The sequence below is a fragment of the Tachypleus tridentatus genome, chromosome 7, assembly GCF_004210375.1.
Source record: "Tachypleus tridentatus isolate NWPU-2018 chromosome 7, ASM421037v1, whole genome shotgun sequence".
NCBI lineage: Eukaryota > Metazoa > Arthropoda > Merostomata > Xiphosura > Limulidae > Tachypleus > Tachypleus tridentatus.
The window spans coordinates 139,747,671-139,761,582 of record NC_134831.1 but is presented as its reverse complement, the minus strand read 5'-3'; the positions used below and the strand labels follow the sequence as shown (position 1 = coordinate 139,761,582).

The following is a 13,912-nucleotide window of genomic DNA, read 5'->3' as shown; positions in this document are numbered from 1 at the left end:
GACATGTGATCTAAAGTGTAATTCAATCATTATTATGTGTCAAACCAAACACACAGACGGTCACCTCCTCACTGTATGCTGGAATGAATCAACAGTGGTATTCCTCAAGATGATGACCTGAATATCGACCCACGTTTAAAACCAAATAGAACAAGTTTTAATCATTAGATACAAGCATCATCATAGAACTATGCATTCTCTTACCACTTATAAATTCTGTGACCTCTGACACATTTTTTACCTCTATTTTTAATGGTTTCTGGCTCTGGACAACCAAAAAGTAACTTCTGCTCTTCCTCTCTCATTCAGTGAGCTAGCATGACTATAGATGATATTTTTGTCCACCTCTAATTCATCAATCTTATCCTCAGACTTCAGGTCCAACCAAAGGAATAAAGGTTCATTTGTAACATTTTTGTGTGCCTAATGTCTGCTGTAACTCAAACATTAATGGGAAAGTTTGATGAAGTATCAAGTAGAGACAAGTCCAGCTCAAAACACTTTGTTTCCATGCTGCCAGTTCATACTACAACCAGAACTAATCTCCACAGTGAAAAATATATTATTTTACAATCCTATCATAGCATTTTTATTTGTGAGTGACCATTATCAGTTATTGTTGGGCTGACTGTGTACACTGACAGTTATAAACCTGTAGACTTCAACTATTCTACATATTTCTGTGGACACTTTGGAACAATTTCTCATGGAGGAAGACCATCCATCACATGAACAATTAGTAGAGTTTCTTGTCTGAACATTAATTTGTGTGACAAAGAGCCAGTAAATCCTTACTGTGTTTTACTGTAGGACATTGCCTTATATGACAAGTATTCATTCCAGTTGTTTCAGCCAGAATTAACAAACACTGAAAGCATGCACTTGATAGTATGCATTACCTGTTCTGCAAAACATTCATACTTGATGTAATAAGGTAAACTACGCATCTTGAACATACTTAATAATTTACACAACTCAGCAAACAGTTGGCTCCCTGAACCATCTGGATATCTGAAGGTTCTTTGAATCCTACTAGTCAGTTCTGTACAAATACATCATCTATGGACTTTACCAATGTATTGTACAATGGATAAGCCTCGACTCACTTCATGAAGTAGTCAATAGCTGCAAGTAAGTACTGATAACTTCTCTCAGTTTCTGGAAATGAACTAGTGACATCCAGGGCTATCCTCTGTGGAGAAGGTTCAACAATTCTTGTTGAAATTTACTTTATCTTGAAATGACCTGTTGGTTAAAATGCCATACTCGTAATTTGAGAGTCGTGGGTTCGAATCCCCATCGTTCCCAGTGGTACAGCGGTACATCTGCGAAGTTACAACACTAGAAATCGGGTTTCAGTACCAATGGTTGGCAGACCACAGATTGCCCAATGTGTAACTTTATGTTTAACTTCAAATAAAGAAACAAAGCCAGTCCTTAGTAATTACAAAATAACACTGGGACTTCAACACTTATCAGATAGATGTCTGTCTGAGGTAATGGTGCCTACTTTTTGGACAGGAAACGGTTCATTCCATACATAACTCTATGACTGCAGTATATGGTGTCAAGGCATAAACTTTTGTCCATACTATACCACAGATCACCATTTTTATATAAAGAAATACTATCATTTCACTATACATGCTTACGAAATCCACTGTCCCTAGGCCAAGGTTACATTATTTGTATTATGAAACATCAACTCATTCATTTCAAGGACAAATAAAAACAGTTTAAGACAACAATCTTCCTTCTGTGCGTGAAATTTCCAACAAAGAATTGATATAATTTTACAGTATCTAATCCATCAGCGTTTCTAAGAAGGAAGTCAATACTTACTGACTAAAGTGCTGGTGTTTCTTAGAAAGCATGGTATATTGTGATGTCTCTCAGTATTATGGCTGCTACTTTGTTGAACAGGAACTCATTATCATGCCATTCTATCCTTATAGGAATGTACCAAGCTCCTCCCAGCTCTGAGAGAGTTGGATTGATTATTAAATTGGTGTAAACAATCCGCTGTATTTCCGTAAACTGGTGACCAACATGACTTGGGTTTTGTTAGTTTTTCGAGCATTTTCTACATCAAATACTGCTAGCTGTTGAGTTTTGTGGGTCTGCTGAGATATTGGACAGTGTCTGATAACTCTGTGTACTTTTCTGCAAAGCTTCTACTTATTATAAATATATAGATAAATCATTCAACAGTGCCCCATCAGTCCCTAACCACAGCACGCATTTCTCACCTCCCATCAGAACAACGTCCAGAAAGTGACATTGCTGTCATTGTCTATGGTATGTGCTCCATAGGTGAACCTGATTAGCCTTGCTCATTCACTGGGAACCAGTGTGGTAACAACAGAGTGTCAGGATGTATTGGTTACAGCTTTATATAAGCTTAATGGACGTAATAGATGGTTCATCTGAGAAGTAGCTAATATAATTTTTGCTGTGGTTTTACCTCTCTTACAAATGGGATAAAGTTACTATTTCATATTGGGCCATGACCGATATTGTTCCTGTCTAGGTGATGATGTCCTTTACAACTATATGATACTTTATGGCTTTGCTGGAACATTACCTAACGATCTTGTCCATAAAGTTTGCTCCTCAATATACTGTTGTCATTATAGAGCAGGCCTTACTATGCAGTTAACAAAGGTTATCTACATAAACAGCCAGACACTTGGTTCTTGTCTTCTTCTGACTACTAAAGTTGCTCTGGTGGCTCTTCTCATTCTCCACAATATTTATTCAACAGCACAGCTTAAAGATGACTGTGTCTAATTTCTGTTGCTGCTTCTCATCCAGGTGTTTTGATGGCATGCAAGGCTGAACTGTCCAGACTCGGAATGGTAGATTGGACTGTCTGGTTCTGAGTCCAACCATTCCAGGTAGTTACCTTTCTGGAGCAAACTAAGAATCAATCCAATAATTTGTCACTGCTCTTTTAAACATTGCGAATAAAATATTTTTAGCTTCACTCACAGGGATGTGTGGTAACAGAAAAGCCTAACTTTTTTGGTTCTTAGCCAGTACTTGACCAAGAATCCACAAATGTAGTGCAATAAATGCTCTTATGGAATCTGAAATTCAGGCACATAATTTGTTCTTGGTATAATTCACTATACAGCGCTGCATAACTCATTGTTTTGTTACGAGTAATTATCGACATTGTAGGATACCTCTCAGCTGAGTGAGGCACACTGAACCGTAGTTGAAAGTCCTTACCTGTAGTACTTGCTATCTTGCCTGCCAAGGAAACAGCTCTAACTGTTGGAGGTCATCTGCCAGCACCATTTACAGTTCTTTTAATGTGGTCTCAATTATCTTGAACATAGCTAAGGTTGTGGTAGTACATTTAGTAAAAGCATGGAAATCCTGTAGAGACCTCCCCAAGAGGTCTCATATTCTTTAGGTTCTATTCCATTTTGCAAACTCCTATTTTTATACACTTCTATTTTACCAAGATTGATCTTCAAAAATATGACTTGATCTACCAGTCTAAGTGTACCAGACATCAGCTAACCATCCTGAATATTATTTGTAGGTTAAAGAATTTCAGGGACTTTTGTAGCATTCAGAAGATAATTTCTCTTAGCATAAACATTTCTCTTGCACAGCGATCTCTTCCTAGTTGCAAACTCTGCCTCTTGGTTATGAGTAGTTATACTTTGGAAATAAGCTATCCTTGTATACTGTTGTATACACAAGGCAGAAAGCTACAATAAATCCTATAGTTACTAAAACAGATTTTTTTTTTCCTGTCCACTAATTATGTTCTCAGGTGAAGCTGATTTCTTTATTGGTACTAGATACGTCAGATTTATAAGAATTTGATCAGTCATAAAATTATGAAGTAACATGAATTTAGATAAATAAGCTAAGGCATCAAGAGATTAAATAAATGATGTAAAGTGTAACACAATCTTCATTGTATATGAAAACAAAAACACAACATGCTTACTTGTAAGGGTTACCTTCCTACTGTAACTACCGTGCACAACACAACAAAAAGAAAATTAAAGTTATAACAAGGCAAAACTACAATTACAAAATAATATGAATGAACTGATTGTTTATTGTTAAGCAAATTCAAATAAAGATTATATGTTACGTAATGTGAAATTCAAGTGATCAATCTGTTTTTGAATTTCACGCAAAGCTACTCGAGGGCTATCTGTGCAAGCCGTCCCTAATTTAGCAGTGGAAGACTAGAGGGAAGGCAGCTAATCATCATCACCCACCGCCAAATCTTGGGCTACTCTTTTACCAACGAATAGTGGGATTGACCGTCACATTATAACGCCCCCACGGCTGAAAGGGCGAGCATTTTTTGGTGCGACCGGGATTCGAAACCGCGGATTACGAGTCGAACGCCTTAACACACTTGACCATGCCGGGCAAGTTATCAATCATTCAGCCTGTGTTGTCGTATAGCATCTCAACAACTTTGTTTCATTTGTCACTTTGAATGGAATCACAATTTAAAATGCTTCAAGTTGTCCATGATTCATGAATATACTCAAAGAAAACATTTACGTGCGTCTCTTATTGAGAAAGCAACTGGCGAAAAGAAACTGACCGATCAAAGCAAGGTACTGCAAATTAACTACACGTACCTTTAAAAGTGTAATTAACAGAATGTGAAAACAGTTTCCTTTGTTTCTGAATAAGGTGGGTTAATGTTCACTATAAAGGTAGACAGTGTTCAAAACTATGGTTTATTAGAGGGATCTAATAAACAAAGATAAGACATCGCGGGTTCATCAAGATAAGGTTACCAGCCATACCTAAAGCAGATGGAGAAAGAAACGGGTATTCTCGTTGCTTCATATAAAAATATATTGGTCAAATCACTGTACCTATGGACTTCTGTATGGCTGTGCTGTTGAAATTGGAATTAAAAAATTGTCATCCTCATATATTGCAGAGATTATAGAGTGTTAACAGAGATGAGTGTGGTGTTTTGAACATGATGGGCGTGTAATAGAGCCTTTTATAATGGAAACTATATTGCAAGGCTATTATAAAGATAAATAGTCATCTGATAGAGAACGATCAGACCTAGCTACATGGACAGTAACGACGTGGTCTGGTTATAAAATGTTCTTAATATAACATATTCCAGTTCTGTATATGGATTTAATAGTATGTATACAATTATTTGTAGGAATGTTGTCAAAATGATATATAACAATTAACGAAATGGCAGGAGCAAAATTTTTGGTCATTGTATAAGTAAAATGTTTCAATCTAAAATGTGATCTAATTTATAATTACTCTCCTTTTTACATAGAAAAGTTGAATTATTCTTACAGACATCAATGGATAGCAAAAGGTCTTCCTACTGCGAGTTATCTCACTAGTTAAGGTGTATTTCTTCAGAAATAAAGGAAACAGAGATCGAGTTATAAGAGAAGATAGAACATTTATTTTACTTTAAGAGAAGCAAAGAAAATAGATTTTTAAAACTATATATCCAGCAATCGATAAAGTTTGAAAAACCCAACAAAAATAATTTCAACAAAGCAAAAAAGTAAAACGAATAAACAACAAAATTATATAAAAAAACAACAAACCAAACACACAACATAAATAAGTTTTACAGTCCATCAGATTTTTAAAGTAGTATAATGAATAGAAATTCAACGAATTATAAGACAATTTCGTCATATTCTTTTTATACGAAACAAACGTCTTCTGAAATCCGGGAAAAAGATAAACAAAATATTTTGTACGTTGCATAACGAGTTTTAAACTTGTTCAAATCATGAAATAATTTTTTAATGATAAAAGTTAAAAAATCATGCATCAGAAGAGTCTCAGTTCAGATACTAAAATATCATTACGCACTATTTTCAGATATTAAAATATCATTACGCACTATTAAATACAAATATTATTGGAGCAGTTTGTTAGTACGTTTCACCATAGTACGTTCGCGAACTTACACAACTAAAAACCGTGTTTCGATAGTCGTGGTTGAGAGAGCACAGATAGTCCTCTATGTAGCTTTATGCTTAATAACAAACAACATTGCTAGGTGTATCATTCATAATAGAGTAAAACATATTAATTTTATCCTACAACTATGTGAAATATGAAGAAAATTCTAAATTCATAACATAATCGACAAAATTAAATATTAATAGTTATGAATATTAGTTTCCACCCAGTTATACGATATCCAAATTGTCTTTACTATTTCCTTTTTACTTTTGTTTACAAAAAGATAAATTTATATCTACATTTAAAAAATAATGTGATATATATTAAATTATATAAATTATTCATTGTGTCAGTACTTCTTCACTTTAAGATATTTTTAAACTGCCAAAGATAAAAACCATTCTGTAGGCAACTCACGTTTAAGGCTAATACTCTGCCATAAATACCTTGTTGGCGTAATTTTGTACTTTCATAACTTACAGCAAAAACAAACTTGCAGAATTAAAAGAAAAGTTACTTTCGTCCAGTTAATCATCTTGAGGCCCGTTCTTTTCTACTATTTTTTTTATTTCTTTCATATTAATATTAGATCCGCAGGATATAATGACGACAGTCTTATCTTGATATCTTGACGAGGTTTTCTTAAACCCTGCAATAGCCACTCCTGAAGCTCCTTCTACAATGCGGTGGTGGTGTTCCATCATGTAATAAACTGCTGCTGCAATTTCATCCTCCGAAACCAAAATCCACTCATCCACAAGTTGGGCACACATATTCAATGTGATGGAATCTTCTTCTAACTTAACATTAGTGGAGTCCGCTATCGTTGGTAGGTTGTCCATTTTGATTACATAGCCTACTTTTATTGACTTCGACAAAATTGCAGCTTTCTCAGGTTGGCATCCAATCACCTTCACTTGGGGTTTCAGTTGCTTTAGGTAAGCAGCAATTCCCGAAATCAAACCTCCTCCTCCAACAGGAACAATTACAATATCCACTTCTGGTATGTCTTCTATAATATCAATTGCAATAGTTCCATGGCCGCAAATAATGTCTAGGTCATTGTATGAAGAAATAAAAATCCTGTCTTCTTCTGCAGCCATTAATCTTGCTTTTATTTCTGTTAACTCAATTGACGAACCATAAAATTGCACATTAGCGTTAAGTGCACGTAGAAATGAAAGTATCTCACAGTTGATATTCTCTGGAACTAGAATCTTTCCATATATATTTAGAACATTAAAAGCATGAGCACAAGCCAAAGCATGGTTTCCTGTTGACGCCAAAATGGGTAAACACTGGTTGGTAATATCATCATCTTTCATTTGCATCAGCTTGTTCAAAGCCCCTCGTATCTTGAAAGACCCTGTTCTTTGGTCATTCTCCATCTTTATAAAAACTTTACAGAATCCCAGTTGGCTCATCACTGGAGAGTATTCCGTCGATGTGTGAACAATGTGTTTACATATTCGTTTTCGAGCGTTTATAATTCCTTCTACTAAATTCGGAAGATCCGCTGGAGGCCATTTTGATGATGTTGCAGTTTTGCCCGAGTTAGTGTACAAGGTAAGTGTACTGATGGATTTAACTCCGCCAAGTTTTTCACTAAGGGACTGTGCTATAGATGATGATCTGCTTTTCTTCATGATTGTACAATCTTCAGATCTCTACAGTAGATATCAGGACACGTGTTTATCACTTGAAAATATAAAGATTAAACTGAACTTGGAATGACCTGCTTTCTAGCTTACTTTTAGCGTTTATCAAAATTAAATGTATTCATTAATGTTCAATTTCCTGTTGACTTCTGAAATTTTACACGTTTAAAGGCTGATGGCAATACGGTACTGAAATCATAATAATTTAAGTTGGAAAAATACGAAGTAAAAACACTAGTTCTAGTTCTACTAAAATAATATAGACCACATAATTTCTCGCATACCAAAAAATGAAGTTAACCTTCTTTTCTTGAAAGCATAATTATGAAAATGGATAGAGAAACGATCACCACCTTTGCTTAGAATGTAGCTGTAGAGAAATGGGCACACGTGTCGGCCACGCCACAACCTAAATTGCCTGCATTTTCTTCAATGGTATGCACATGTTTGAATGCTTCAGCTGTGTCTTGTGCACGTCGGATGAGAAGAACGCAACTGTACAAGTTCCACTTGTGCACAAAAAAATTTATAGTTCGATATAATTAAATATGCCATAATTTTCTTCGATTTTGAATTTAAAAATTAAAACTTTTATAGATCATTTAAAAGTTTAATTTTATAAAACAGCTAAAATCTTTTGTTGGTTGATCACACTCTTTTAGCTTGGTTGTTGCCATCTTTAATGTAACATGGTAATATCAGCTCTCGAATTACCAGTTATGCCGTTTACTACCGGTCAGATCCACATATTGCATCTTAGCAAGTTATTTCATATTTCTGTAAGTCGCAATGCTCAGTGTAAAGAACTGACCAAAACATCAGCAAATCGCAAATTTTCTATGCAAGATAATAAGATACTACAATCTATACAGTTACTTTTAACAAAATAGTGAGATTGTTTTTGTTTTGTTTTTTGAATTTCGCGCAGAGCTACTCAAGGGCTATCTGCGCTAGCCATCTATAATTTTGCAGTGTAACACTAGAGGGAAGGTAGCTAGTCATCATCACCCACCGCCAACTCTTGGGACACCCTTTTACCAACGAACAGTGGGATTGACCGTCACATTATAACGCCCACACGGTTGAAAGGGCGAGCATATTTGATACGATGTGGATTCGAGCCCGCAACCCTCTGATTAAGAGTTGAATGTCTTAACCCATCTGGCCATACCGAGCCGTACTCGGATTGACAGTCGTGTTCACACAGTTGAAAGGTAATATGTATGCAGCGTCATATCTCAGCTGGAACTTAAAGGATGTCTTATAAGTACAATTAGAAAGTTTTAAATATAAATATATTAAAGTATTTTTATGCAAATAATGTAACGGATTTAATTTTATATTAATACTTCTGTTTGCTTCTGTTATATATATAATTAGAAATACATTTAACTTATATTGTTAAATATGTATTGCGCAAGATCCGCCTGGTCTCTAAATTTGTAGGTTATTGAGTGTAAGAATCAACAATATATGTTTTACGAAAGCACTAGCGTATCTTCGAATATTGTTGTCAATCGAACTTTCGAGAACTTTTCCCTAAGTCTCCCGCTGGTACAGAGGTAAGTCTATTGACTTAGAGTGCTAAAATCAGGGGTTCGATTCTCCTCGGTGGACTCAGCAGATCGCTAAATGTGGCTTTGCTATTAGAAAAACACACGCACCTCACCCTATAAGTTATAAATTGACACGTTAAGAGACAGAATAATATCGTTGAGTCGCTACAGTCAGAATACTATAAGCCTCAGAAGCTAAAATTGTGACAAATGCTTCGGAAAACTAGAGATATTTGACCAGAAACTTCTATAGATTTCGAATATTACAAACTTCAGTGAATTAACTCCAGACGTTAGTATGTTTACAAGGATAATAAATATTTTCGTCATGAAAAAATTCGCATGCGAAGAATAAAGTTAGCTAGCATTCCCGTTAATGTTTGTTTGTTTGTTTTGGAATTTCGCACAAAGCTACTCAAGGACTATCTGTGCTAGCCGTCCCTAATTTAGCAGTGTAAGACTAGAGGGACGGCAGCTAGTCATCACCACCCACCGCCAACTCTTGGGCTACTCTTTTACCAACGAATAGTGGGATTGATCGTCACTTTATAATGCCCCCACGGCTGAAAGGGCAAGCATGTTTGGCGCGACTGGGATGCGAACCGCGACCCTCGGATTACGAGTCGCATGCCTTAACACGCTTGGCCATGCCGGGCATATTCCCGTTAATTGAAGAGTATCTGCGTATCAACCTAAACGTAATTTGTGGCTCGTGAACCGCCGACAAAATGTTGAGTTCCAGACCGGATAGACGACTTAATATTTTTTGTAAGTTTTAAAACTTTTGCATTTTAATTATAGTTAATTCGTTCTCCGTGAACTGTTAATAAAATATTTAGTTCCAGACCAGATGGAAAACTCAATATTGTTTGTGAGTTTGTAAAATTTTTATGTACTAAACTCCATTTGTGTTAAGAAAGAAAATTATTGTATCAATCTTGTTGGCAAATATCATGAATTTGATATATTTCGCAATTCAAAGATGGGTGTCTTCCCTCCAATATTGTTTACCAGTTTACATGAAACATCTGCCATCATACGTACATGCCTGGCACAGTCATGTGGTTAAGGTACTTGACTCGTAATTCCAGGGTTCGAATTCCGTCACACCAGACAAACCTTTCAACCATGGGGAATTATATTGTGACAGTCAATTCCACTATTCGTCGGTAAAATAGTAGCCCAAGAGGTGGCGGTGGGTGATGAATAGCTGCCTGCCTTCTCTCTAGTCTTACACTGCTAAATCAGGGACGGGTAGCGCAGATAGCCCTCGTGTAGCTTTGCCCGAAATTCCAAAACAAACCAAATAAACAATCATAAGTACATCGGGGAAACCAGAAGAACCTTACACACAAGGATATGAGAAGATATTGATTATCTTTATAAACAACAACATGAAAAAGGAGCAGTCGTAGATCATTGTCTAACTGATTATGAACTAATAACGCTTGACATGAAGTAACCATTCTCCGTAGAAATCCTTATCAAAGATACTAAGCACATTAACAGAAAATTTAAAGACGCTTTCATCATCGAATGATTACGACTACAGATAAATAGGACGAAGAATGGCGCCTTATAATGTGTTTATATTTTAATCTGTAACTTAGATAGAACATTTGTTTACTACAGGTAACGGTTTTAACATGTCAAATAAACGCTGTACAAATGCATGCCATAGATTCAAACAAAATTAATTATTAAAACCAGCTGAAGTAGTTTGTGTGTTCATAGAGCCTCCTGAACCAGCTGTAAGACGAAACGTTGAGTGTCCAATTAAAAAAAAAAAAATTGTTATTACTACGATACTTACACCATTGTGTATATATGATTATTTAAATTAGTCATGCCTCAAACTGATCCAGTATTCAGTATTGGTAGATTTTTATGTGTGTATGAAATTTCTATCCATATTTTTCTTCTTCATGTTTAAGTTGATATTGTGAAATTAATTTGACATATACAAAAACAACTGATCATTTGATTTTTCGAGTGGTCGGTTGTGCTGGATGTTAGAACAGAGGCTGTTGATGTGCAGTAGTATTTCGTAATACTAGGCTTAGCAGTTTGTGTGTTCTAAACGTGTCGTGACATTTTTGTTAAATAAATAAAAATGCCGTACGCCAACCAGCCTTCTGTTCATATCAGTGAAATCACTAAAGAAAATGTGAAATTCTTTATTGAAGATACTGATTTAAGGTAATCTTTGTTAAGCGCGAAGTTGGAAAATTTATGTGATTTATTATGACAGTATGAACTAAGTTAAATCTGTCAATTTTCTTAAGCCTAACGTAATATTAAAAAGTTGAAGTGTTATAGGGCTGTCAAACCTGCGTGTTATTTACGGATTTGGCGTTTTTTTTATTTTGTATTAGTCATTTTAATATTTAGGAGGTCTCGAGTTGCGTTTTTTTTGGGGAGGGAACTTATTTTAATAGGCACGTTCGTGATTGGGCTTTAATTGTGCAAATTAAAAGACTGCTGTATCGTTTATAATATAAAATTGTGTATGCATTAATTTTTAAAGTGTCACCTTAAATTTACCTTAGTAAACTTTATAAGAGGTCAATCCAGTGTATCAGATTTTGAAGAAAAACATGCACTGAATATAACCATAACACAGACACTATTTGCATAATTTTTAGAGTAATACTATTACTCCAATGAATGTGCAATCGTTAGTAGCACTCGTGTCACATCTTGCAGTTGGTGGCTAGTAGTGCATAATATGAGTTTGATTGCAAAAAGCAACTAAAGCTTGAACTATTCTGAAACCTTAAGCGAAACAAGTATGAGAAATGTTCACTAGAGTATTTTCATGTTATGTTTTAAATTTTGAAAATGATGGTTTCAGAATCTGCTTCTTAGTGTGTTTCTCAATACAAGTCTGAAGAGGTTATAATTTTATTATATAGGACACTAATTAGGTCACATTTGAAGTATTGTGTTTAGTCTTGGACTCCTTACATCAGAAAATTGTTGAATGGTTGGAAAAGGCTCAAAGGAGAGGTACTAAAATGGTCCCTGGGATGGAGGGGCTATCAAACAAGAGATTAAAATCTTTAAAATTGTTTTCACATGAAAAAGATGTTCAAGGGGGTCTGAGTGAAATGTTTAAATTATAAAAGGAATTGATAATGTTGATGCAACAACATTTTTTATACTTGATATTCAGAATTATAGAAGTAGGGGACACAAGCATAGATATAGTTAAAGTAGAAAATGTCTTCTGCTCAGACAGTTTTGTTTATTAAATAGGGTGGTTGGCTTATGGAATGGGTTGCCTTTAGATGTTGTGGAGGCAGTAAATTTGAGTGAGTTTAAAAGAAAGTTTGATTGATATTTGAATGATAAGGGCTGGCTTTAAATTATTTTATTTAATAGTTTTAGTTAAGCTTATAGGATGGGACAGTCAAGAAGGACCAACAGGTCCCTTGTTGTCCATAGATAATATGTTCTTTTTATTTCAGTTAAAACAACTGTATTTCCATTCCCAGTAACAAAAGTTTAATTGTTTTTGTAGAAATAATAAGTCTTTTCAACTGATCTTAGTGAAATTAATTTGTTTAGGTTTTTCTTTATGAAGATTGCTGTCACTATTAAATTGTATAACATAAAAATGTTAAGCTTTACTTTGTACATTGGATATTAATTTGTTGGCAGAATGTTCTAATCATTATAATTTATAGGAGTGATTGGGTTTTGTGATAAGGAGAAACCCATTTAAAGTAAAAATGTATCTCGGGACAACTGGTATAGGTATTAGCACTTTTAATAATAAAGTAGAGAACATTTTGATCTTCTCAGGTCAAAATGTTGTTCTTTGCTTTATTAGTAAAAGCATTTATATCCATACCAGCTACCCTGAGATACACAGTGATCATGTATATGAACAAGAACATTGTGGTGAATGCATGTTAACATGCTGTCTAAACTCTGCATTTAACAATGGCAGTCACTTTAGTGACTGTCATGTTTTGATTATGAGTTGGGATTCTTTACAGTGGGTGAATGTAACTTGTTGTGGTAACTCAAACAATAAATGGACAATACACAGCTTACTTATTCTAAAATAATATGTTTAAAACAAGTCATACAAGAACAGTAAGTCTCCTGAGCTAGATTATATTTCCCTTATAGTTTAGGAGATTGAAATTTGAATATGTGAGCCACTTACTATAATTCTTTTTATAAGTTTTTGAATAGTGAGCAGATACCAGAAGATTAGAAGTGAATTAATGCAATTCCTCTTTTCAAGGGAGATGATAAAAATTATCCCAGTAATTTTCAACCCATTAGTTTTACATCTGTTGTGGAAAAAGTGTTATAAAGTCTGATAAAGATGCTTTTCAAAGCCATGTAACTAAGTTCAGAATTTTACTGGATAGTCAATATGTTTTTACTGAGGGAAAATCATACCTTACAAATTTCTTTATATTCTTTGAAAAAGATACTGCTAATGTAGGTGAGGGTGAGAGTGCATATTTGGTTTATTTGAATTTTCAGAAAGTACAGTGGTACTTTGGTTCTCGAACAACTCCCTTCTAGAACAATTTGGTTTTCAAACATATTGTTTGAGAAAAAAATGTTTTGGTTGTTGAACATAAACTTGGTTCCCAAACCAAGATGTCGTTCCCCCAAACCCCTGAAATAATCCAACTGATGACCTGAACAACTCTTCTACCATTTTTGACCCATGCCAGTCTTGCCCAAAACATTTTACCTGCACCTGTTGCTCAGTCC

At 34.9% G+C, this 13,912-nt stretch overlaps 2 protein-coding genes across 3 annotated transcripts in view; one reads left to right on the top strand and one right to left on the bottom strand.

Annotated features, from left to right (window-relative positions):
- Window positions 1-5,417: 5,417 nt before the first annotated feature.
- On the bottom strand, window positions 5,418-7,973 carry LOC143256735 (L-threonine dehydratase catabolic TdcB-like). The gene has a single exon (XM_076514346.1). It carries the CDS (start codon window positions 7,599-7,601, stop codon window positions 6,483-6,485), a length of 1,119 nt encoding a protein of 372 aa, XP_076370461.1. The 5' UTR covers window positions 7,602-7,973; the 3' UTR covers window positions 5,418-6,482.
- Window positions 7,974-11,134: 3,161 nt separating this feature from the next.
- Window positions 11,135-13,912, top strand: part of Polr2C (RNA polymerase III subunit RpII33) — a 28,571-nt gene continuing 25,793 nt past the window's right edge. The window contains exon 1 of one of the 2 annotated variants that reach the window (XM_076514345.1): window positions 11,135-11,368. In XM_076514345.1, the coding sequence (XP_076370460.1) occupies window positions 11,283-11,368 (86 nt within the window). In that variant the 5' untranslated portion in view covers window positions 11,135-11,282. The remainder of the gene's footprint in view (window positions 11,369-13,912) is intronic. The other variant, XM_076514344.1, reaches the window with a different exon arrangement.